At 40.9% G+C, this 21,664-nt stretch overlaps 2 protein-coding genes across 6 annotated transcripts in view; one reads left to right on the top strand and one right to left on the bottom strand.

Moving 5' to 3' along the window:
* Window positions 1-18,999, bottom strand: part of OSBPL9 (oxysterol binding protein like 9) — a 58,139-nt gene extending 39,140 nt beyond the window's left edge. For all 3 annotated transcript variants that reach the window (XR_011001755.1, XM_068198724.1, XM_068198725.1), the window contains exons 1-3: window positions 18,865-18,999; window positions 10,576-10,626; window positions 6,525-6,603 (exon numbers count right to left, since the gene is read on the bottom strand). Coding sequence is in view for 2 of the 3 variants with exons in the window: in XM_068198724.1 (XP_068054825.1) it covers window positions 6,525-6,603; window positions 10,576-10,626; window positions 18,865-18,975 (241 nt within the window). In the remaining variant the exon portion in view is untranslated. The remainder of the gene's footprint in view (window positions 1-6,524; window positions 6,604-10,575; window positions 10,627-18,864) is intronic.
* EPS15 (epidermal growth factor receptor pathway substrate 15) overlaps window positions 18,885-21,664 on the top strand; it is a 67,013-nt gene continuing 64,233 nt past the window's right edge. For all 3 annotated transcript variants that reach the window (XM_068198715.1, XM_068198717.1, XM_068198714.1), the window contains exon 1: window positions 18,885-19,016. The gene's annotated coding sequence lies outside the window, so the exon portion shown is untranslated. The remainder of the gene's footprint in view (window positions 19,017-21,664) is intronic.

The following is a 21,664-nucleotide window of genomic DNA, read 5'->3' as shown; positions in this document are numbered from 1 at the left end:
CAAGTGCAGAACTAATGTAGTATCTTTACACACAAATCGCCAGATAATAGAGATGAATTCCTGGCTACACTGAGACCGATAGGATTTCTGCCACCAGTCTCAATGGAGAGGGATTTTATCAGTAGTGCTCAATAAGGTGGAAAAGTCATGCATCACAGGACTGTTCCATAGCTAAATAAATTGCTATTTAAAGTCACTGAAGGCCTTTCAAAGCATAGAAAAACATGCAAGATGAAGCAGGGTTTCACACAATCCTGGCAATTATACTTCCACTGCTGACAAATACTCTTTAACACATGCAGCTCCCACATCTGGCAGTAGCTTGAACATTATTTCCTCTATATCACAATTTTGGAGTTGTCCCAGTCATTATTCTCCCTCCTCCTAATGCCATTCTCCACCCACACACATAAATCAACCCTCCTTTTGTTCTTCAGGTGTCTGACCAGCCTGAGCTCCCCATCCCTACAGGAAACTCCTGTGCAGTCACAAGACACAAAGTCATGCCCAAACAAAAGGCATCAAAAGGTCTCCTGAGTACAATGTGTTTGGAAGATGAATCTGTGATCTTGAGAAATCAACTAAACTGTTCTTTTATTGCTACCTAAGCTCAAAAGCCTTTTTAGCGAGCTTTATAATCAGCCCAGAAATATGGCTTTGGGTGGAAACTTGTATGACACAGGAAACCCATGATCAAGTTGCTATTAATTCTTTGTGGATATCTATATATAATGTGTGATTTTGTAATTAAACACTTCTGAGTGGGGGACAAATTGGCAAGTACATGGTTTTTCACTAGAAAATAATATTTAAATATTAATAATAGCAACACTAAGCAATATTTCCTATGGTATATTTTGTGGAAATGCCTTTTAGGGTATGTTTGCATTTAAAATAATAATAGAATCACAGAATGGTTTGGTTTGGAAGAGACCTTAAAGATCATCTCATTCCAACCCCCTGCCATGGGCAAGGACACCTTCCATTATCCCAGGTTGCTCAGAGCCCTGTCCAACCTGACCTTGGGACACTTCCAGGGATGGGGCAGCCACAGCTTCCCTGGGGAACCTGTGCCAGGGCCTCAGCACCCTCACAATAAAGGATTTTTTTCCATTGCAGATCCCACTGATAAAGTTCTGAAACTACTAGTTTAAGGTAGAAACCATATTTTGGCTTGAACTGAAAAAAAAAATTAAAATAGAAGAACAAAAATATAGCCATTTTCTTAGCCAATAAAATTGTTGTCAATTTAACAGGTCAAATTCAAGGTCATTGCTGTTTGGAATTTCTTGGTAAAACAGAAGGAAAAGAGTGTTGAACTACTCAGCATCTTTCCCCTCCTTATAGTGAGACCTTTTCTGGCCATTTTTCCCCCCTCCAAAATACTTGCCATGTATCACATATACAGTTAAGAGATTCATATTGATGCCAAAAGTAAGAATTTCTTCCAGAGGAAGAAAAAAACCCACCAAATCAACACATCACACAGAAACTGTTTCATGGTATTATTTCTTTCCTACTTTCAAGTTTAACACATATTTTGAAATCTGCAGCTTCAACCTTAAAAACAGAAAACCAGGAGGTGTTTATATATGACCATAACAATTGGGACCAGGAAGTCCCATTAAAAATGACATAACCATGGGGTGATTGGAAAACAATTACAACACAGGATGCTGCTGGTGCAAGAAGGACCTGCATGAAACAGGAAAAGCACAACCCTGCACCATTCCCTGCACTCTGGTCACATGTTCCAACCACTCAAAATACCAGTGCAATACATCAATAGCAAAAAGGAGGCAGAGGGAAGAGAGGGAAGACAGAAAAATCACTGCAAAGCTAAACCTAGCTCTGGCTCACAGAGGAATTTCTGTAGTTATGCCAATCAGGGGAGGATGAGATGCTGTCCAGAACTTTGTGCAGCCCAGACTTGGTCAGGTAAAGGGAGGTTGACAAGAAGCTCAGCTTTACTCTGATCACAGCTGCTCATCCTCCTCTGCAACATAAAAGCACAGTTGAGCGTGGAGGAATTCACTGTTTCAGCACCATCAGAAGCCTAGAAGACCCAGAAAAATGTTAACTTAGGACAAACAGTGTTGTCACAGCACTTACAGACATCAGTGAAGAAACCAGCATAGACCAAGAATTCACACCGAAATCCCTCTCTAGCCATTTTTCAATATCAAATTTAAAAAGCTCTTAAACTTTTTGTTTTTAAAGGCTGCAATTTATCAATCGTTATTTAAATCAGGTAATGTGATAGACTTAAGTGCTTCTTTCTACCACAGGAGCAGTCAGCTTCCTGTCATCTATTTGGTGGACAATGTCAAAGATTTCTAGAAGACTATAAATATTGACTATTTCTGCAAGTAATGTTGAAACACAGGTATAAAACCAATATAATTAATTTTGGTACCTAATACAAACACTTAAAATCTCACATTCTGATACTGCTCAGCACCAAGGCTTTGTGGACCCCAGTATATCCTCAATAATAATGCCTCCCACATTAACAAAAAATCCTTGCTTTTACAACATTATGGCAACGTCTTGCTGGGCATGTCTCCCTTTTTCCTCAGCTGGGATGGTGGGCAGACACAAATCAAGCTACATAACTGAGAAAGGATGGGAACAAAGGAGAAATCTACCTTTATCAGCTGACAGCTTTCATGTAATAGGAGAATAAGTTGCACAGCAACATTCATGCTTCATTTCTCAGATACTTTTGTGGCAGGAATAGGAAAGGAAAGACAAAAGCTAAAGCAAAATCATCTCAGATCAATGCACTGGACTGCTTCCAATCTTTCCATCCTTTATTACACAAAACAGTGGAGACAAAATTGATTTGCCTTCCAAGGAACTATACTGCAGGCTGTAAGAATAAGAGCTGGATTTTCAGATAGGAGTTTAAAAATCTGGTTTTTTAAAAAATATGAATTCTTTTTTCTGCATACAATGTGCGTTTAGTGAAGTACTTCAGCCCAGATAGAAGCTATTATTGCTTCAGGTTGGACAGAAAATCAAATATCAAGAAGAAATATAACAATACCCTTGCCAGAGTCTCTTGAACATCATGTTCCCACTCTTGAATTTAAGTCACAAGCATTCCAGTGAGGAGAAAGAACAGCTAAGTAATATGAAAGATTGAAGAAGTGAATTTCCAAATGGGAAGAGCTTAAAGCTTGGTGATGATATAAAGATATTAAAAGAAAAACAAACCCAACCCCCACAGAGTTTGAAACTTATGGAACATTTAGAACAGGGACATGTACTGCAGCAAGGAAAAATATATTACCAAGAAAAAGCTTCCTGACAGGAAAGTAAATTAAACTAAAAGTATTATCCCAAATGTCTCACAGCAACTTGAATGGATTTTTGCATCTAATTTGAAAAAAACCCACAAGGGAATACTTTAAGATCTACCTAATTCAGAAGCCTTACAAGCAAGCCATGAAACTGGATATTCAGCATGACAAAACAAGGACAAATCAGGAGACAATATACATTACTTTTATATCAATTTTGAAATTTTTGAGGTCATTCTACCTCCCTTCCCCCTCCAATATGAACAAGCATCAATATACATGTTCATAACAATAAAATACAGGGAAAAAATCTGCTGGGCACTCTGGCAGAGCTGAAGCCAAGCTGACAGTAAAAACAAAACATGCTGTTTGTTTTACTGCCCATATTTATTCAGTTAACTTCTGTCCTTTAAACCCAGTTATTAATGATGTGGATCCCATTTGGGATGTACCCAGTCACCTTTCAAAACCTACAATATCTTTGTAATGAAAACTTTTTAACTTTTACTGATGTTCAGTACAGGGATGGCCACTAGGAAGCACAGCTGAGAACAGAAAAAAGGGAGATTGTCACAGGCAGAAACAAAACACAAACTTTTCTTCTGAGAAATACTCAGAAGCTGCCAAAATCCAGTGACAGGAAAATCTTAGTGGGAGATGCTGGAGCTTTGGCACTTCAGAAATTCAGTTACACACATATGGAATCAACTTCCACGTGAGAAGTTGGGCAGGCAGCTTTAAATTACTTACTTGCCCTTCATCTCATTACTTCCACCTCTACAGTGTTAGTCAGGTGTGCAATTTAGAGCAACTGACACTAAGAAATAATTAATTAACACAGAATGAAGTTTTTCTTTCATTTGTCACTAATTCAAATTTTATCACTGGCTGTCAGCAAAATTCACTGAGGCACTAATCAGTACTTAAAGTCTGAGTGAATGGAGAGCCTGCAAGAGAAACTGTCCCACTGCAGATGGGACCCCAAATTAGGTCAGGAGATCTCTGAAAGCTTGGAGTTTTAAAGTTCTGGTTTTTCCCCAGCAAGGAGGCTCCAGCTTCTTTGAATCCCTGTCTGTTCTTGAGAAAGCAGGAAGGCAGCAAGAAGGAAGGAAGAGACTGTAAGCTGCCATTCCTGCAGTTTTCTCTAGTCCAAGACTTCTTTTATAAAGGGTGAATTAATTTATAGCTATGGTTATCTCGCAGAACAAAAGCTCTGTCTCAATCAGGTATTAAAAGTTAGGAAGAAATTGTTAAGAATTTTGTATGTTGTCTTGGATTATTCCCAGAACCTTCTCTACATATCCTATATAGTCTCAGCATACATTTTGTAATATTTACATTATTAACCACTTGTCATTTATGACTTAAAGTGACCTACATTTTGCATAAGTTAACACCTGTGTAATACTGAATTAATTTAATATAATGTACAAAAATTTGACATAAATATGACAGAGGTTGCATGAGGTGAGAATGCATTCACAGTGGCTGTAAGAACTACATATATAGTTCCACAGACCTTTTTTTTGACACTGAAATATCACAGGTCTCATATCTTACCTGTCTTTATACATGTTTGCATTAAATTCATGTATATTAATACTGTGCTCATGTCATTAGAATTTCATGGGTATCAGGGACATTATCTTCATAATATGCTAATAGAAAAAGCATAATACAGAAAATAGTGTACAATATCTTAGTTGTACACTAAAGGATACATAAATCCTGGCCTGATATGAAATGCAGAGAAAGAGAAATTATAAAGCACAAGATGTGACAACACTGCTCTTCAAAAATGACCAATATTACTCAGAGTACAACATTACTTATGTCAAATACTATCAGTTTTCTTAAGATATCTGGCTACCCAAAGGAGAATACAGCACATAAGAAATCACTGAAAACAAGATGTATTTAAAAAGGTCAATCTTAGTAAATAAAGATTAGCGATTTCTAGATTTACCTGTATCAAGCTCTCAAATATTCAGCAGTATTTAGCTTTGTAGTACTGAAAGACTGCCCTAGTACAGCATTCCATTACTGCACTAGCAATTAGCTTGCATTTTAACAATTATCCTTGGGAACAGTAGATTTAAGTATTACTGTGAGCTCAGCACTGTGAAGATATATTTATAAGGCTTAATGCAGTGAAAAGCCAGAGGACAGCAGCAGCATTTAGGAAAAACTACAGCACAAGGAATACAGAAGCCAGTGACAATATGGTGTACAATTAATATTTATCATTAGAAATAGTCTCACTAAAGCAAAAGTATTGATGATAATTCCCATTTGCCAATCACTGATTTAAAAATATGTACAGTACAATATAAGTTATAGAATTATTTCAGTTAACATAAATGAAAATGACTGCTTAAATGCAAGTGTGCCTCTTGGGTATTTACAGTTTCCAGCTCTATACAAAGCAATTATTTAGTCACTGCATTTTAGAGGAAAAGCAAAAGGACTAACAAATGTTAGTTGCAAAATATTTTCATCACACTTCCCCAGGATTTTAACATTCAGAAAAAGGAAGTTCTCTATTCAATATTAGCACAGTATTTTGTCGTACTGCTGCAGACAAAATCATTTAAGGAGTACATAGCAATTATATAGAGCCTTACCCTTTCTACCGGTGAGCCATAGCATGCAATGACGAAACATAGCAGTGGCAGATGGCATTGGTGCTAGGAAATGTGAATAAAAGGATAATAGCAGAGAGATGGTGACTGGCAGACAAGACACAGAAATGTAGATGAAATGAATGCAAGCTGGTAAATCTTGAAGCAAAGCTCCACCGTTAAGCCAAACGTTGCCTCTAGTCTCCTCATAATTGGGCATTAAGTTCTATTTGGATACAAATTGCAACCTTCAGACCAGTCTTGATTCTCTTGATAAAGAAATGCATCATTGTATCTTGATAACGAAGATCAGACACGTTTTGTAAGCGAAACCCATCATCAGAAGCACATTACTTTCTCCCCTTGAGTGATTTATTCTTTACATTATTCATCTCCAAATCCTGCCAGAGCTACAGTCTCTTTCTAGCACATATGTATCCACTGCAGATGTAAATCCCTGTCTAACCTGCAGCACCCCTGGATCCAGAATGTTCTCAGTGTGCTCATTCATGCTGTTCTGTTGCCAAACATTTAAAATCATCCATCAAATACAAGTAGAATCTATTATAAGAAAAAACAATGTCTTCTTTCAGCTCACCCTGAAAATGGAAGGTTTTCTGATCAACAGTTATTGTGAAGGTGCTGTCGTCCTCATCGTCTATACCAATCACAGCTCCCTGTGAAACAAAGAACAAAATCCTGATAAGGCAAGCAGTGACATCAGCAGCAGACACTCTATCACTACACCACTGGAATTTAAAAAGCTTTGGCAAATTAGAAGCAAACTGAATACAGTAAAGAGCAGAAAGATTCTCTGTTCAGTCATAGGATGCAGTCAGTTCTTTAAAACAATAAATTTTTAGCTGCAGATAAAAACAGTGAATGTTTGTAAAGCTATTATCTGGATAATAATATGCACTTTTATTATTATTATGGAGGTGGCTTTATGCTGCAGCAGCTCCCTACAATGTTCCAACTTATATTTTAAAGAAGAGTGAGAAGCAATATTTTAATATGTATTTTCTGTGTATAAAATAATAATTCATAAGTACTCTACAAAAAGAAGCTCTTGACCTGATTTTATCTACCGTCCTGTAGTAAAAAATAAATCATTCTAGCAGAATGAATGTGGCCCATCATGTCATGTCACTGGTACACTGCATGATCTAATTTTCTTCAGTCCCTAAGTAAATATTAACAGTAAGGAATCAGGATATCAGAAGCAACTACCTTTGTCTTCTAATTCTTCATGAATTATTACAAGAAAATGCATATAAATTAAAGACCATCTGTGCTTAGCTATTTAGAAATCTATCCACATTTTGATTCCTGCCCCCTCCAACACTTATAATAAATAACAATTTCACCCAGGAGAAGATACAAAAAAAAAAAGGACGATTCCAGGCCTCTGCCAACTCCAGTAAATTGTAATATTTAGCTCAAAAATCACCAGTGTATTTACTCAGTTTCTTTCCTCCTTCTCCAAGGAGGCACAGCACCAGGATCTGTTGCATCCTTCCCCCACCCACAAAACAGACAGACATCCCTGAAAGGTGCACATATTTAAAGGGCAAATTCTGCCCTTACTCTCAGAGTACACAAAGAGTAACAGCACTGCCGGGAGCCCTGAGTCAATTCCAGCCAGGGCTTCCTTCACAGCCAAGCACCCCAGAGCAGCTGCAGGGCTGGGGGTCAGGGTCACACCAAAACCTCAGGATGGTTTGGGTCCAGACTTGGGGGCAGAGGGAGCCGAGTCCCTGTTACCCACTCAGGTTCCTCACAGTCCCCACATGGGGTTTGTGGTCTGTGGGACCAGGTCATGCATGGCTGGGAGCAGCACAGGCCCCACAAAAGCACTCCTAGGTAAGAACAGCACCAACCATCTGTAATCCAAGGCAGCGTGGCAGGAAAGGACAGCTCCAGGCTGGTTTTTTATTTCCCTCCACTGATAAAATGTGCCACTTAATTTCTCCAAGCGTATCTTCCATATGGGCTTTCCATGGACAGCTCTGTGATCACTATAAAAGAGGCACCTAAAAAGTGTATCCAAGCCAGTATAATTCTGAACACTTTTAGTGCCAGGACACAACAACCACCAGATTTCTTTTAAATATACCAGTAGATAAATACCTGGCACTTTAAGTATATATTTTGCTATGCAGTAAATCAGAAGGTCACTGCAAGTTGCACAATATCCATCTCAGCAGCTGTACCAAAGAGTCACCGTGGTTGGAAAGGAGCTCCAGGATTATCCAGTCCAATAGTGAACCCAGCAGCACTGTGTTCATCACTGAATTACCTCAGCAAGTGCCACAGCCACACATCTTTTGAACACCTCCAGGGACAGCGACTCCACCGCTTCCCTGGCAGCCTGTAACAATGGCTGACCATTCTTTCAGTGAAGAAATTTCCCCTAATATCCAACCCAAACCTCCCCTGGTACAACTTGAGGCCATTTCCTCTCATCCTGTCACTTGTTACCTGGGAGAAGAGACTGACCCTCACCTCACCACGACCACGATATTCTCCCCAGAGGATATAGGTAAAACTCACATAAACACAGGGTGAGACAGCTGAGCCCTGCCCCATCCTAAATGTGGGAGCAGGGAGAGCTCTCCTCAGCACAAACCTGAGTACAGTGCACATACTGTCACCGCAACACTGGGGCAAAGGGTCTGAGCCAGAAGTACAGAAAATGCTTCCTCTGCCATGCAGATAATACATATGAACAAGTAAAATTAAAAATAAGAGTGGGAAAGTTTATGGATATTCCAGAAAACTTTACAAGCATAGTGCAGATGACACAGAATCCTTTATGACTACACTTTCCTAAGTACACTAAGACAATCAGCAAAAGAATTTGAAGATGAAACTTCAGGCCTATGAAATGTGCATTAGGAGCAAAAAGGTGAGGAACAAGCTTTTCATAATCCATTCAAGAGAAAAGGAAATATTTTAGCCAAATTGCTTAAGTTACATGTTTGTTTATGTTCACACCTACAGTAACAAATCAACAATTACTCTAAACAGAAAACCTCTCTGATAGAATTTCAGACTGCAAAAGCCCATCTGTTCCTCTATCAGTATCACTGTCATCTGGCAGGGGAGCTGCTCTACAAAAGCAGAAAAAAGGAAGATTCCTTCCTTCCTCACAAGAAAAAATCCCAAACAAGTAAATCACACGTATTCAGAGAAAGGCTGGGGGAGTCCATCAGTTTTTAGAAAACTCTGAAGAACAATTTGTGGTGGAAGAATCACTGATGGGAGAAGAGAAAGTGGCTGGTTTATGTTAAATACATATAAAGATGGACCAGGCAATATTGAACAGATTGTTCACTTTTAATATTTCCTAAACTGGCAGGCTGAGGCCAACCTCCACAGTGACAGGCTCACAGCACTATTAAAGCAGGCATGGCTTTTTGGACTGAATTCTTCTGCACAATGAAAAAACCTTCCTCATGAATCTTTGGAAACGTCTTGTTCTAGACAGTGGTTTGAGCATACATTTCCCTTAAAGAAATACTGAATTAAGATATCAATACATCAAGCAAGGCAAAGTGCAAAGAAGTCATCTGGGATCCAAGTTAATGGGGATTCTCTGAGTCTCAGAAGGTTGCAGGTACCCACAGAAAGACTAGAAAAGCCTAACAACAGAAGGAAGGAGTAACTGGAAAATCCACACTTTTCCTTCAACACTCATCACATTGTAAGACCACAGATGCCCATTCTCTAGACTTCTCTTACTTCAACTTTCAAAATGCTCCCACTCATACCCATCTTTCTCCTCACTCCTCACTTGTTCCAGCTCTTCACAAGACTGCTGCATGCTAGAACCAGAAATTCCATGAGAAATGGGAAAAAAATATAGGAAAAGGACTTGTGCAAGAAGAAATAGCTTTGGTACAAGCATGACCACGAGGTAGAAACTGGGCACGTGCAAAGACATCACAGCACTCTCACCTCCCTTCAGTACTTCTGTTTCCAGCTACAGCAGCAGCAGTCGAGGCCAAATGTCCCACACCGAGTGCCTCACACAGGTAACGCTCAGCTTTCCCACTCTGCATCTTCTGCTTTTCTTTCCCCAATTTATATAGCCCCCTCCAACCATATTTCAAAAACTTCACCAGCAGCGTTCTCCCTTCCTTTTCGAGTCCTCCTGTGCTTCACTAAGCTCAAGCCTAGGCCTAAGGAGTGTCCAGACTGGCAGGATGGAGGACACAGTAAGAGAAGAAAAACAAATCAGGACAGAAGGAAGCAGTTTCACAATGACTTCTGTAGGAACAGCACAATATATACACATATATATCTGTGTATATACACATGGACCTCCACAGACAGAGAAATGAGAACTGCAAACAACAAATTTTTCATAATGTCCTACTACTATCCCATCTTACTCTGCCACAGAATGCCTTCTAATATATCACATAAAATGTATAATATTTTTATACCATATATAAACTATAGAATGTAATTAGCCCAGCATGTCACTTGACCTCTAACGTTTTCTTTCTTTAAATACTTTCACCATTTCAGCATTTTGCAAAGTCAGGAATAGAGCCCAAACCTCAAAAGTCTCCTTGCAGCTCTCTCCGTTAGGACATATTATGCACAGTAAGTCATTGAGTACTGAATAAAACAACACTTACCCTGAGTCTAACACACCCTCGGCGTGAGCCTCTCATCATTTTGTCTTTTGACTGAAACAGAAAAAAATAGATCAGTGGGTTAACAGATACAGTAAGAAGAAAGTTATTCAAACCAACAGAGAAAGAATAAAACATTTTTTTCATCATGTTTTAGTGACTGATTAAACAAGATGCAATTTCTGTTACAAAATAGGTTAGTTCCCACCACCATGGTATGGAAAATGAATCCTTCAAAAAACAATAATAGAATATCCCACTTAAAGAAGTTTCCTAAATAACTTCAAGAAATACTTATGAAATGCAATCCAAGCCTTTATAGAAAGTATAAAAGAAAGGAAGAAGAAAGGACTTGAGAAATATTAAAAATCAGCAGTATGCTGATTCACATCTTCCTCCTTTCTCTCCTATTCTCAGCAAAGTGTCCATGAAACAAAATCTAGCTGTGCAGGCAAAATTGCACAAATGAAATTATATATCTGTCAGAAACTTTCCCTGATTTATACCCCTTTTAGGCAGATACAAAATTCATGTTTAGATTTGTCGGTAAATCTACTTCCTAGCTAGTACAGACAATAAAATCTTGCTGACATTAATGGAAAAAAAAGGACAAGAAGTATCAGTCTTAAGAGTAACAAATTATTCTTTACCTGCCACATGTTTTAGATATAGCTAGGAGGAAAGAGTGAAGTAGTCCTAGCTCCTAGAATGAAGCAGTCCTAGCAAGTCCTATTCACTAAAGATAATGTACAAGTACAGCACTTGGGGCTTCAAATAATGTTTTGGCTGACCTCTCATTCAATTCAGGCTCCAATTTATCAGAGCTGTCTTTTGAGTGTTAGAAGCCATCAGTATTAATCTACTTGTTTTCACATCAGCACATGTTATTAGCTGGTCAAAGTGAAATGGAAGTAAAGACCAGCAGTGCCTCCATAATGTATTCTACAGATATATAATTTCTTTTTAGACAACAAGTACATAGAGAAGACTTTTTGGAACATTGTTTTGTTTTGGTCTCTTTTTTTAACCTCAAACCCAAGAGAGGGTCTAGCTACAAAGTTTCTCCAACAATTTCCTATGAGAAATTGTGTATATTTGGGACATAGCTCACTAGAGTACACTTTATTTTTTATATTCACTGCTTTGAGAGTTCTCCTAGAATGGGAGGACACTTCTGAGAGCTTACCACTCCCTCTGGTGGTTTCTGGAAGAAATATTGGCATAATCTAAGCAGGAAAGAAAATATCTGGACTGAGGCTGCAACAGTACAGCAGCTGCAGGGACCCGACCAGGACTGACCCAGATCTCACAAGCCAGGCAAAGCCCTCCCAGCTCCCTGTGCTGGGTACAGGCACAGAACCAGAGCAGACAAAAAACCAAGGCAGCAGAAGAGATTGGGTTTGGAAGGGTTTAGACCCCTTAGTGACGTGCAGGGAATTTGGGGGCTCATCCCAATGCAAGGGAGAGCAGAATCCCAACAACCCCCATTTCCACTGACCACCAACTCAGCTGCAAAAGATAGAGTAAAAGCCTCCCTTTTTCTTGTCCACCACATTTTAATGGAATGGAAATTAGGTTTAAACTTCATAATGTTCTTAGTCTGCAAAAAGAATCACAAGATAAGTAACAGATCAGAGTGTGGACCTGTATACCCGTAATTTCACCATCTTCTGACAGAGCTTTACTTGGTTAATACCAATTATAAGAAAGCACTAAATTGAATTCATCCTACCTAAGTGCAGTAAAGCACCTATCATTCCAGTATCTGAATTCCCTGAGCTCCAGAGAAGGCAGCTGTCACACACACACAGTGCTGGATTCTCTCACTGGCAGACAGCAAACCTTCCACCGCTGCTGCAGGACAGTACTTTAAAACACAATTCAGCTGGCATTTTACATTTTGCCCCCTCCCCAGCTAAGATTGTATAAAAATACAATTCAAATACTTTCAGCTTCTCCTTATTATTCTTTGGTTGAAATTTGGTTACCCAATATATCCTATTAAAAATAAAGGCATCCCATAACTTTTTCGAGGAATGGTTCCATTTCACTGAACAAAAACTCATACAGCAGAAGGACATCTCTAAATGGCTAATAAAAATACTCTGTATTTTATTTTCGTTTTATCTTTAAAATTTTAATGTGCAGCTATCTTTTTCAGTGCTCAGTTTTATAACCAGACAAAATTACATTTTCCATAAGCTTTCAATACACAGTGTACTGATTGTGATGATAAAAGACCTGAATAGGTTATAAGCAGACAGCAATATGAGATAAATTTCAGCTGAAACTCAAATAAAAATTTGTAAAAATGAATGAGGCTATAGAATATATACTATAGAATAAATACTATACTATAGAATAAATACTCTATAGAGTATTACTGCAGGGGGAATTTAGGTATCTCCCTAAAAGATGTGGCCTTTATTGGTTTCTCTTTTACATCCACACTGTGAAGTTGATCACATACAGAACTGATCTGACAAAAGGCATTTCATGTAAACTACAATTTCTTAAGAGAAATTAAAATAATTATTTGGCCTATTTAAAGAAAACAAAACAAAATTAGAATCCTAACCCAAGCCCCAAAGACCCCCAGCCCTCCTTCATCTTTAGAAGTACTACTATTTTGTTTGACTTTTAGCTGTTGCGTGCAAAGTTTAAGGTTTCAAATAAAACCCAGCTGCTCTTCGCCTCCAAAAGTTCTCAGGCACGAGTTCTGCTTGCACAGAAGGGCAGAACTTGAAGAGGTGCATTTCTGACTCACTCAGTGCTGTCATGGAAATCCTAACATAAGTACACAGATGAGCAAAACCACTTGGGACATTTATTGCCTGTTAAGGATGAAGAACCTGGAACAAGCTGTATCTATAAACAGTAATCTTTGCAATTTATCTACATCTGCAAGAGGAGCTTAAATTTGGATCATTTTCCATAACAGTCATTTTTTCTCATCAAATCCTAAGGCAACACTCATTTTTTAAGCAGAAACAGACCTCAACAATTTAAAGACTTTACAAGATTTTCCCAGCCCCACCATTACCCAGCCCCCTTGTAAGGCACATGCCAAGTCTCAGAGAAGCTCCCTAAGCTCAGGGACAGCATCTTACAGCCCTGTTTCTGCAGCTGAAGCTGGGACTTTTGTGGGTGCAGTCATAAAACAGGAGATAAAACACTGCAGCAATAGCTGAGGTGCCACTGGGGCTCATCTACCCCAATGGATACCACATATGAAATAGGTAAGGCAACATTTTATAGGTCCTGGCACAGAAAAAGCATTACACTGCTTTAGAGAATCCTATGAGAAATTAATACCTGTGAGGCCTTAACTGGATCAAGGTGTAAAAGGTACAGCACAGTCCTGGAACCCTCCATTCAGCCTCTTCCCCAAAAATGTCCAGCTAAGGACTAAACTGCCTGTAGCTGCAACCTAACTACTGAAGAGGAGTCAGCTACTTCAATTATAATCCCTTAACAGTTTATTCCGCGCATGGAAACCTGCGATACAAAGTTTAAACTATGTACAAAATTCAATTTAGCGTTGTATAATAACCAACAATATTTTTTATCCCGTGACCATAAATTCAGAATTATTTTTATTATTACAAGTTCACTTACAGTTCTGTCTGTTTTTAATAGACTCACTGAGTTGTTTTCAGGGCATGTTTCAGGGCAGTTGTTTTCATGACAGATCAAGTTATTATAAGAAAAAAGTGTTATTTCATAAGAGAATGGAAAACAGAGACCTTGGAGGGAACGTCTGTGCAAAAGCAGATGTGTTTTTTTCTTGTTTTCTTGGGATTTTTGCACGCAGCTGCTGATTGAGAAACTGTATTTGAAAGAAGTATTTAACTGAAAAGTCTCTGCCATGGGGCCACTGAGCCATGACGGCAGCTTCAGAGGCATCGTTTTAAATCAAGTCAACAAGGTTTGCTTTCAGTTCACCACCAAAGATTCATAAAACTGCTCCAAAATTTGAGTCCCCCTCCTCAACAGCTGGGTTGTACAACCCACAGGCAATTCTTCAATACAACCAGTATTAAAGTTGCTAACTAGTCCTAGTCTTGAAGAACATGAGGGGAAAGATACCTTCATACTGCCACAATTACTTTTCCCAACAACTGATTTCACACAGCTCTTGCTCCTAAAAGCAGTCGACCAGCAAATGTTTTAAAAGTAGTTTGATGGAATGATGAACAAAAGAACAGCACTTAAATCCATTCTTCAGGCATTCACTGGTGCAAAAACCATTAAGATGATGGGAGGCTCCCCAGTTTTGTTTCAGGAACACACAATATGGAGCTGTCATACACAACAATTTTTTCTGGCAGCCCTCATTCACTGTGCAAGGCAGTTCTTTAAGCCTGTGACATTTTGAATAGTTCTCCTTTCAATACAACCAAATGTCAAATATCCATGAAGTTTTAAAATACTTTAAAGGAACTGACCTTCCCCTGGTACTGTTTGTAGCCCTGTTTGCACAGCTATGCCAGTTCTGCTTTCAGTTTATTATACAATTTAAATATTTATTTAAAGAGTACACTTAAAACTAGAATTTAAATCAGATTTTCAAACTTGAGTGGTTCACTGGATTATTTCTACAGGATTCCCAAGGGTTATAAAGGCTATAGCTGATGTGTATTTAAGACAGCACTTCTGCCAGAAAACACAAACAAAAAGCAAATTGCATTCAACTCTCCCTTCCTCCTTGACCATTTCTTTGTCTTCATGTTCTCTTCACAGCATAATGTCAACACACGCTTTTCTACACTGACATGCACAAAAGAAACAACAGAACAAATTCAGCTGAAAAAATAAACCAGCACAAAGCTATTTTTCATCTGGAATCCAGCTCATGGATTCCAGTTCATGGATAACAACTTTACAGCCCCTGCACCAACAGAAGGCTGGAATGAGCCAGTTCAAGACTTGTCTGCTAAATATTCCAGTAAAGCCAACAACACACTGAAAACCTACAATGCTTTAGTAACTTACATTTATAAGTTATTCCCTTAAGAGAAAACACTGAAACATGAGTAGAGTCACAAATCCAAGAATACTGAGGGGAAAAAAGAAATAATTTGTCAAGCCATTGATCAAACTGATCCAAAATGGCAAATATGATGTACTGACATTTAATTCATATTTTGCTTTAAAAAAAAGGTGGCCATTTACTGATATCAGACAATCATTTATTCATTTATTTAAGCAAAACCACGTGAAAAGAATATTTGGATGACAAGTCCAGATCACATTCTGTAAATTATAGTACTCATAAATAACTTTACACAAAAGTAACTAGAAGCAAATTTGAGGACGAACATTTCAATTTTGAATGAGGAAAAAAGCTCCTGGACTACAGAAGTGGAAAAAAAAAGCCAACAATTTGGCAATTTGGATAAAAGGCCTTTGTAAAACACCTTGTAAATGCATGTGAGAAGATTCATATTCACACATGCAAGTAGCACTACTATAGTTCACTGCAATACAAGTACAGAGAATGGAACACACAAATGAAAACAGAAATAAATGTGACCATTACATTTTTTTCTTTTTTTTTCTGACTCTGACTTGATGTAAAATCTTTTGACTTGCTCCTTTAAAGTTCTAATCATTCCAGAAATGGAATTTCATTGAATTCATATGCTTTTGATGTATGTATCCAAAACATACTTAGGTTAACAGCTCTTCCTTCCACCAAAAGACAAAGCATAACCTTTTCTGCTCCCTCAGAGTGCAGTGCTATTGCACACTAATGCTGTTTGAATGTTTATTTCACATTAAGGGTGCTTTTCTGCAGTCTATTTTAAGTAACTACCAAGGAGGGTTAAGTACAGGAGTGCAAGGGCATGTCTATGAAGAAGTTTGTGGCTCAGGCTCTAATGGAAAGTTCAGCTGTATCAGGAGTTATTTGCCTGCAGTTTTCCACAGCTCCCCAGCCAAAGGTTAACAGGCTGTGGGACCTGCTGGAGAAAGTGTCTCCTGTCTGCAGAACTTACTGGATTGCAATGGGCTGAGGAGCCTGGAGAGACGATGAGCAGGCACAGGCTGATCAGGTACCTGTAATCCCTTGTACCAACAAAACTGCTTCCAGATCGTGTGTCCAGACAGCCAGGCTGGAACCGGCCCGGCCCGGCCCAGCCGTGCTTTACTCTCCTGGGACGGGCCAGATCCAGGCTCAAACAGCAGCCCAGCCACACTGACCCAGGCAGAGTGAGGCAACCCCATTGCTCCAGACTCAAACCGGTCCAGAGGGAGCCCTGTGCACCTGATCCCACAGTTCATCCCAAACACGAGGCTGCCTGTGCAGAGCACAACAGGCCATTGCCCCATTTAAATAAAATCCCAAATCTGCCAACATTTCAAATTAATGCTGTTTACGAGCCTCATAATCTACCAGTCAGGAGTCACTACTCCAACACTAAAGCTGAAGCAAACAGTGTCCTACCACCTTCTCAGGGGCAGAATTGGCTCTTGAGAGGTGTGTGATCAGCTGGGACTAGGTCTGAGTTATTCTTCAAACGCTGCTCCTGCTGACCCTGCTGCCCTGGGAGCAGCCATGCCAGCACACGTGGAGAGGAGGGCGTGCTCAAGGACCAGCTCTTTTGGCAGGCAGGTTTCAGCACGATACAGCCTTAGGTAAGAGAATGAATTCGGATGTCTGGAGAATGGCCTAGTGAACACTTCAGAGACATACGTGCAGAAAGAGCTCATGGATGGGAAAAGCATCCTGAAGGAAATGTTCACTGCAGCCACTCCTTAGTGGTAAAGGTACATAAAGCAGAGAACATGATTTTATTCCTTGAACCCAACTTGAACTTTTTAGGATAAGTAGTTTAAAAAAGGGTTTTTAAATTTTCGAACTAAAAGTTGTTATACTAAGAAAGAACGTAATAAATTATACAAAATGAAAGTGTAATGTATATGTAGAGGTACCCAGTCATAGGAAAAAATTAAATAATATAATTCTATTCAACAGCTGAAGACCATAGGATGAAAGTCAGTGCAATATCCAGAATTATAATTATACACACTAGTCATCAGCAAATGTTTCTATTTGTGTAGCTGACCATTAAATGACTTTGCACCTTGGACTGCTACTTAGACCACACTGACTAATTCATCTCTGTCAAGTAGCTGACATTTGAAGAGCCATTAAATAGCAACTATAAAAGCACTTCTATTTCTCCATCCATATCCCAGGTGAGAGATTTTGAACCCACATGAACAAAACTGAGAGCCTGTGACAGTTCTGTGGGAAGAGCCTTACCCCTTACTCTCCCGTATGATGGAAATGCAGATTTAGGGAAAAAAGTTTTATATGCAATGCTTCTGTATGAACAAAGCTTCATAGACAATGTGATATGTCAAGTTATTTGCTGTACATCTATTATAGCTCTCTACAGGTTTAAGTTGCATGTGTTTTATTCAGCCGGATACACTAATTGCTCCATGAGAAGAAAACTTTGGTGCGTGGATGCAGTTCATCCAGCGAGCCTTCAGATTTCAGGGTGCATCCTTGAAAAAAAAACTCCTACCATTAAAATACTTGTAAGTTATGTAAAAATATGAATAAGGAAGGTGAACAAGCCAGTAAGGCAGGATCTGTCACGGGTTATGCAAAAAAAAAAAAAAAAAAAAAAAAAAAAAAAGTTAAGAAAACTGTTTCTTAGCACACCGCAGTAAAAAAGTTCGTGCTGGGAAGTGGGAAGTCCTGAATTGAAACGGCGAAGTCGAGCCGGCTCTGGGAAGCACCTGCCGGGCGGCAGCGAGCCCGCCAAGCGCGGCGGTAACGCACCGCGCGAACGAAGCGCGGGGCGCGGCGGGGCGCGCACGGCCCCGGCAAGGCGGCACCGCCCCGCGCCCGCCGGCTGGGCTGAGCCCACTGATCGGGGCCGGAGCGAGTTCCCGCCGGACAGGGCAGGGAGTGCCGGGGCAGCGGGACCCGGCAGCGCGCGGCCAGCACCGAGCAAGGCTCCGGGGCAGGAGGGTGCGCGGCCCCGGAGCAGCCGGGAGAGCCCGGGCGGGTCCCGCGGCCGCTCCCGCCGGCGGCGCCGCCCGCCGCCAACAACAACAGCGCCGCTCGCCCCCGCCGCTCGATCTCCCCGCAGCGCCGCCCCATTGGCTGCTCCCGCCGCCTCCTCCTCCCCCATTGGCCGCTCCCGCCGCCTCCTCTTTCCCCATTGGCCGCCCGGGCGCCCGCACGCCCCGAGTCCCCTCCCCGCCCCCACCCTGCGCCTCAGCCGGTCCCCGGCGCCTCCTCGCCCGCCCGGCCCGCCCGCCGCCCCTCACCGTGTAGTAGGAGAGCAGCCCCGCGTTGTAGTCCAGCACGAACCACCGGTACTGCCAGCCCTTCATCACATTGGTCCATTTGCTCAGCGGGCCCTCCATGATAGACGCCATCTTAGCACCGGACCGGCACCGCCGCGCACGCCGCGCGTTCGGTGAGGGGAGCGGGGGAGAGACTCGGCGGCCGCCGGGCGGGGAGGGGCGGGGCACGCAGCGACGGGGAGGGGCCACGGGGCTACTCTGCCCCGGGGGGCGGTGTTTGCGCGCGCAGCGGGGAGGGGCCGTGAGGGGACCGGCCCCGGTGTCCGGAGAGATGGAGTTTGGGGGACGGGGATTGAGGGCGCTGCCTGAGGGATCCCATCCCCGCGGCTTCTCCTCACGGCCCCGGGGGAGGCAGAGGGCGAGGCGCCAGGGAGGGCTGCGAGGCGGTGCGGTGAGGGCTGCGAGGCGGTGCGGTGAGGGCTGCGAGGCGGTGCGGTGAGGGCACGGCGCGCTGGCGCTGCGGGGTGTGAGGGCGGGAGGGCGACATCCTGTCCCCTAAAGCACTTTAGAACGTTTGAGTTCCTCTCTAAAACGCTTGGCACCGCTTGGAAGCCTTGAGCGTCTCTCGCTGGTGTACTTGTCCCTCTGCCTCTCGGCTTTTTGCATGTCCAACGTGCCTTAAGTCTAAACCAAAGCGGGATTAACAATTGAGTCCGAGGGGGCTTCTCTTCAAAGTGCTCTACGTCCACAGTGGAGCATGAGTCGAGATGACCTTTAAAAGTTAAGGCTTCAATGTGACACAGCTTTCCTGTAGACTGATCCAAGAATGTGGAATGAATTCCCCAGGAGCTACGGACAATTGCAAATCTGTTGTTCAGCACAAGGCATGGTTTTGGCACTGATCTCCTCTGACATAAGTACAGAACTTGAGCTGTACTTTAACATGAAAACTTCAAAGGACCCGTAGGGATACTCATGTTCCTCCTTCCTAGGGATCAACAATAAAGCAGCAGAAGTAGTGGTTTTACCATGAGGTTTTTGTTTATCATGCAGTCTAGCATGTTCATTAGTAACATTTTTTCCTTTCCCCCTTATAGCCCTTTTTTATTCTTTTACTATTTAAATGCCTCTATAGTTTGGCTGAAGTAGGTTTAGTGTCTCACAACACTGCAACTTTATACCAAAATTTAATAGAAAATCACCCCTTTAGTGAAAAAGAATCACCGTGATGGGTTTCAGGAAATAGGAAACATTCCAGATTTCTAGTTGTCTCCCCATATCACATGTCACATTGTACGGTAGTTTGTCACCAATGGGAATTTGGAGCACTGATACTCCTTGGAGTCACCTGGTGGTGTGTTTCTACGTGGGGTTACCAGTTTAGGGTACCTAATGCACAATCTGATTTTGAAATCCAGCTTGTTAATTTAGATAACATTTTTTTCCAAACTGCATATGACCTTAGTAGTCTGTTTTTGTTCTTAATTTTCACTGACTAAACAAAGCAGAGCTGCCTAGAGATTATACCCAGGCAAGCAAAACAAAAAACATCAGATGGTGCCAGAACATTACTAGTGCTGCCAGTTAAAGCTGTAGCTGGACTGGAGCTTTATTATCTCACATCAGTCCTTTGGCTCTATTATGCAACAGAAGTTGAAACAATGCAAATAACTCATGGAATAAAAGCCCTCTTGGCTTAACCCTGAAAAACTTGTGTGTGGGCAGAGCATCCACAATAGGAAATTCTCCACAGAAGAGCTTTTTATTTACCTTGGTTTGCCAGAGGCTGAATTTCCTGAACTTCAGTTTACACTGAATATCTTAGTAGTTCTTTGTTCTCTTTTACTCTTTTTTGGGGAAGAAATGTGACAAAGACTTTTATCCACCAGAAAAAGCATGTATTTTAGATCTGTCATTTTAGCTAAAATTTTAGAGTCAGAAAAAATGTGTTAACAGGTAAAAAAGGGGGAATTCAGCTCAAGGTTTCTTTTAGAAATGTAGTGTGGATAATCTCTTAAAGTAATTTGGCAGAGATCAGGGAATCATTGTTTTTCAGAAAGCCCCAAACAAATTGAAATAAATACATTTGAAATAACAGTCTTTGAGCATCCAGGGTATATCATACAGGTTTATGCACTTTCATACCAGGATGCTCTGTCTTCTGTGCCTGTCAGATAACTCCCCTGTATTGAACATGGATCATGAGGACACTACTGAAGGATTTAGGATGAGCTACTTAGATCCTTCTGATAAAGATTCTTGGGGCCTATTCAAATTCTTTTGAAAGATCAATGAAAACATTTTAGTTCATTTAAACAAATCAATAAACTGAAATCAGCAGTGTGCCAGAATCTCTTTTTATACCCTTTTTATTTTAAATCATTAGCATCAATGATTTTGAATTAACATTGGCTTAAAATAGAAGTTAGTGAGTAATTTCTTAATAGAAGAATTTGGTTTGCTTTAACATGTTCTGTCTGAATTCCATCTGGATCAGTTACAAAGAGCTGTTATTTCTGTAATTATAGACAGTTTATTGTGATGTTCTCCATATTTTACACAACTTAACTCAGACTGGAGTGTCACCCTCTGTACCATTTAGTACTTACTGTCACCTGAGAGAATAACACACTACACAAGTAACAGAACTGGGCTGAATGCAGCAGCTGTTACCTGGTGCTGCCTTTGTTTCATGCACTGCTCCATCAGCTGAAAATCTTGTCCAGCACCATTCTCTTGCCTCACAGAGGTCTCAGTTCTGTTATTCTGCCACAGTGTCCCAGCCACACACACATTTCCTGACCATGAAGTGGCCTCCAGA

This window comes from Anomalospiza imberbis, chromosome 9 (genome assembly GCF_031753505.1).
Source record: "Anomalospiza imberbis isolate Cuckoo-Finch-1a 21T00152 chromosome 9, ASM3175350v1, whole genome shotgun sequence".
Taxonomy (NCBI): domain Eukaryota; kingdom Metazoa; phylum Chordata; class Aves; order Passeriformes; family Viduidae; genus Anomalospiza; species Anomalospiza imberbis.
Note: the sequence above shows the minus strand (reverse complement) of the source record. Positions and strands in the feature narration are given on the sequence as shown.